The 3319-nt window shown below is 63.4% G+C and overlaps 1 protein-coding gene across 1 annotated transcript in view; it reads right to left on the reverse strand.

The window, feature by feature from the left end:
- Nucleotides 1-3319, reverse strand: part of DPCD (deleted in primary ciliary dyskinesia homolog (mouse)) — a 10375-nt gene that overhangs the window by 6536 nt on the left and 520 nt on the right. Inside the window, exons 3-4 of the mRNA XM_019502718.1 lie at nucleotides 3136-3249; nucleotides 2927-3054 (exon numbers count right to left, since the gene is read on the reverse strand). Coding sequence (XP_019358263.1) covers nucleotides 2927-3054; nucleotides 3136-3249 — 242 coding nt within the window. The remainder of the gene's footprint in view (nucleotides 1-2926; nucleotides 3055-3135; nucleotides 3250-3319) is intronic.

Below are 3319 nucleotides of genomic sequence, written 5' to 3' on the forward strand. Positions count from 1 at the left end.
CTGGGGGGGTTTCACCTTGCCTCAGCTCCCGGCTGCCGCCTGTGGCTACGGTCTTGGCCACTCACTTATTTTCGCTTGGTTAACCATGGCCCATGGATGCCAGGGCCTGGGCCCTACCTCCATGGATCCCTCCCCATCCCCTTCCCAGCCTGAGGGCTCCGCTCCCCTAAGCGTTCAACCCCACAGCCCCCTTTGCAGGCTGTGCTGTTCCCTGCAGGGGATCTGATGTGCATCCGGACCAGGGTACCCTGCATGGAGCAGGGGGCTCTCTCTTTCGGGGTGGGCTCCAGGGCCCCCCACGCAGAGCACAGGGCTCCTTCCCTCTCAGCACAGCAGTGCAAGGAGCAACTCTGCCTGGAGCCAGTGTCGCCAGCCGCATCTGGCTACCCCTGCCCGAACCACGGCAGGTCTGTCTTCGGTGAGCCTGGATGTGACGGGAGGAATGCGAGCTGCCTGTGGCCGCAGGGCTTGGGCCGCCGCGAGTCGTCACCACTGCCAGGCTGCGGGAAAGGTGGCAGGCACGGATAATGAGGGAGATGTCAGAGGTTAAACAGCAGAGATTAGATGAGCACAAAGACACATCGAGGAAGTGTTAACTTCTTACCAGCCAGACAAAAAAAAAGAAAGCCCGAGAGGCAGGACGCAGGGAGGCCCTGGGAGCCGTCAATGGGAACGGCAGCCTTCTGCCGCCCCAGGACTGAGGGGCAGAGAGAAGAATGGCTCTGCTCTGTGACAAGATCAAAGGAAACCAGATCTGCCAGCCGCCCCCCAGCCCTGTAACACGACCGCTGCCTCTCCCGCAAGAATGGGCCCGGGCTCGGCACTTGGGAGGCCGCTTCGCCAGCTTGTTTTCCCAGTTTACTTTAATGGATTTATTTTGCAACGAGAGGCTTTAAGAAAATCCCACTTGAGCAGCCTCTGCCGGGGCCCGAGGGGCTGGGAGTGCGCAGCCGCCCTTGCTCGGCCACAGGGGTTTGGCTGTCCTGGTGTCTCACTCCGTGGCTGTGGGCAGAACTGTGCCCTGGTGTCTGCTCCGTGCCTGCATGCTGGCGAAGGGGCCATTTGGTCAAGTTGTTTCTACCCTGCTGGTTGAAAAGCTGCTTTCACCAGCTCCTCCAGAGCAGAGCGCCAGCCCCAAGCACTGCATCCCCTGCCCCTGCAGTCGCACTTCTTGCCCAGCTGTGGTGGCAGCCGAGAGGCGCCCCCACCTAGAGGCAAGGGGTAGAAATCCCCAGACTTGGCTGAACTCCCAGGGTCTCTGCTTCTCTTCCATACTCACATCGCCTTCCTTGGGTCTTTCCTTTGGCTGTCAACTCGTTCCCAGTTGAGTGGTGGCTGGCCCAGAATGAGACCCAGGTGAGCTGATCTGCAGTGATGGCCTCATTCTGCTCCCTGCTTCAGTCAGGTACAGAATTGGGCATTAGGTGCCAATACCAGTTCCTGCACCACGGTCACGGGAAGTGCTCCAGCCTGCTCCATGACTGACCGTGGCATCAACCACATCTCTCATCCCTTGAAGGCTTCATATAAGATTGAGGGGGGGGAACTGATGGGAGCCTAACGCAAGCCTGGCAAAAGGCTGACACAGCTCCCGTCATGAGCTGTGCTCAGAGCTGCAGTGGGGATGGTCCCAGCAGTTCCCAGTGCCTCCAGGATAGGAGCTTCAAGCACTGCTGGGGCTGGTCCCAAGCAGGGCTGGGGCACGTGTGCCCCCACTTGCCACTGCTGGCTGCCATGACTGCAGCACCAGGCACTCGGGGCCAGATCCTGCCCGCTTAGCGCATGATGGACTCTCACTGCGTCCAGTGGCTCTGCGGTGGGCTGCAGCACCTCCCCGGTCTCTGGCTGCCGCGAGCAGAGCCAGGCACTAAGTCCTCGGTGCCAAGCTCTTGCTGGCAGCCTGCATGGCTTGAGAGAGATGCATTCAGACTGGAGCACACGCCCCGTGAGCTTGTGAGGATGGTCCTAGAGAGCAGACCCCTGAGCCTAGGGGAGTCCCATGCTCTGGATGTCCCTCAAGCGGGTGAGCCAGGGGGTGGGGAGGAGCAGGCACAGGAGTGGACAGTGTTGAAGGGGTCGTAGGCAGAGTTAGGCTGCAAGTTGGCAGGCAAGTGAAACCCCATTGGGCCCCGGGGCTCTGGGCAGATGACCCCCAGCATCTGCTGCTATCCTGGGACCAAGGACACACCATGTCCATCCCTGGGCCTCAGCTTCCTGCTCTCCCGGAGCCCTGCAGGGACCTGTCGCCTTTCAGTGAGGAAAGGAGTAGCAGTTCTTTGCCAACAGCTCCACCTACCGCCAGCTGCAAGGATCCTGCTGGCCAAGAGGCCAGGAAATCTCATCGCTGGGTCTCGACCGGCTTCCAGCAGGTGCAGGGAGGGGAGGAAAAGCACCGGCAGGTGTGGCAGCCGCTCATACCCCCGTTTGTCACCAGGCCTTTTCATGCATGGAAGGTGCTGGAGTTTCACACTTGTATCCCTCTTGCATGTCCTTCCCTCCGCGCCCTGACGGCCGGCACCTTTCCCACAGGTGTTGCTCCCCTGACCGCTTCCCCTTCTGTCATGTTCCCCGCAGCCTGGCCCGGTCCCCGTCCGTGCAGCTCTGCTGGCACGGCCTCGGCCAGGGGCAGTTGCCGCACTGCTGGCAGGCGCCGGGGGGGACCTGGGGATGGCAAGGCCTTACGGGAGGAGATACTGAGCAGGGAAAGGACGAGGCATGGGGGTCCCCTCCTGTCCGTGGACCTGAGCGGGGTCGGCCCTGAGGACCTCTCCGTACCGGGACCATCCGCACTGCGCTGCCCTGCTAGTGCCATGATGCAGCGGCACCAGCGCCCCCCTCCCTGTCGCGGCCGAGCCGCGCGACGGCGCAGGACACAGGATGGGGGGGACGGACGACCCCAGGCCCCCTCCGCGCCAGGCTCACTGACTTCTTGTTGGTGGTGCGGACGACGCAGCAGCGCTGCTCCACCGTGACGCTGTACACCTCCGCGGGGTAGGGCAGGTTGCGGATCCGCCACTGGAAGCTGCGCAGCGTGTCCTGCCTCGTGAAGACGGGCTGCGGCAAGCACAGGCGTGAGCGGGGGGCCGCCCGCCTGCCCACCCGCCCCGTCCTCCTGCGCAGCCCAGGTGCACCTACATTGCAGCCACTCTCCCGGATGATGAGCGCCGGCGGTGGGGCGGGCGGCTCCCCCACCTCCACAGCCCACTCACCCGCAGCCCCCAGCGCCGTCGTCTCCCGCCACCGCCGGGCTGCAGAGGACACAGCGGGGGTCAGTCCATGTCCCCCCTTCCCTTCCTTCCCCAGCCCGCCCCTACCCTCA

This window comes from Gavialis gangeticus, unplaced genomic scaffold, assembly GCF_001723915.1.
Source record: "Gavialis gangeticus isolate Ggan-Ray unplaced genomic scaffold, GavGan_comp1, whole genome shotgun sequence".
Lineage (NCBI taxonomy): Eukaryota > Metazoa > Chordata > Crocodylia > Gavialidae > Gavialis > Gavialis gangeticus.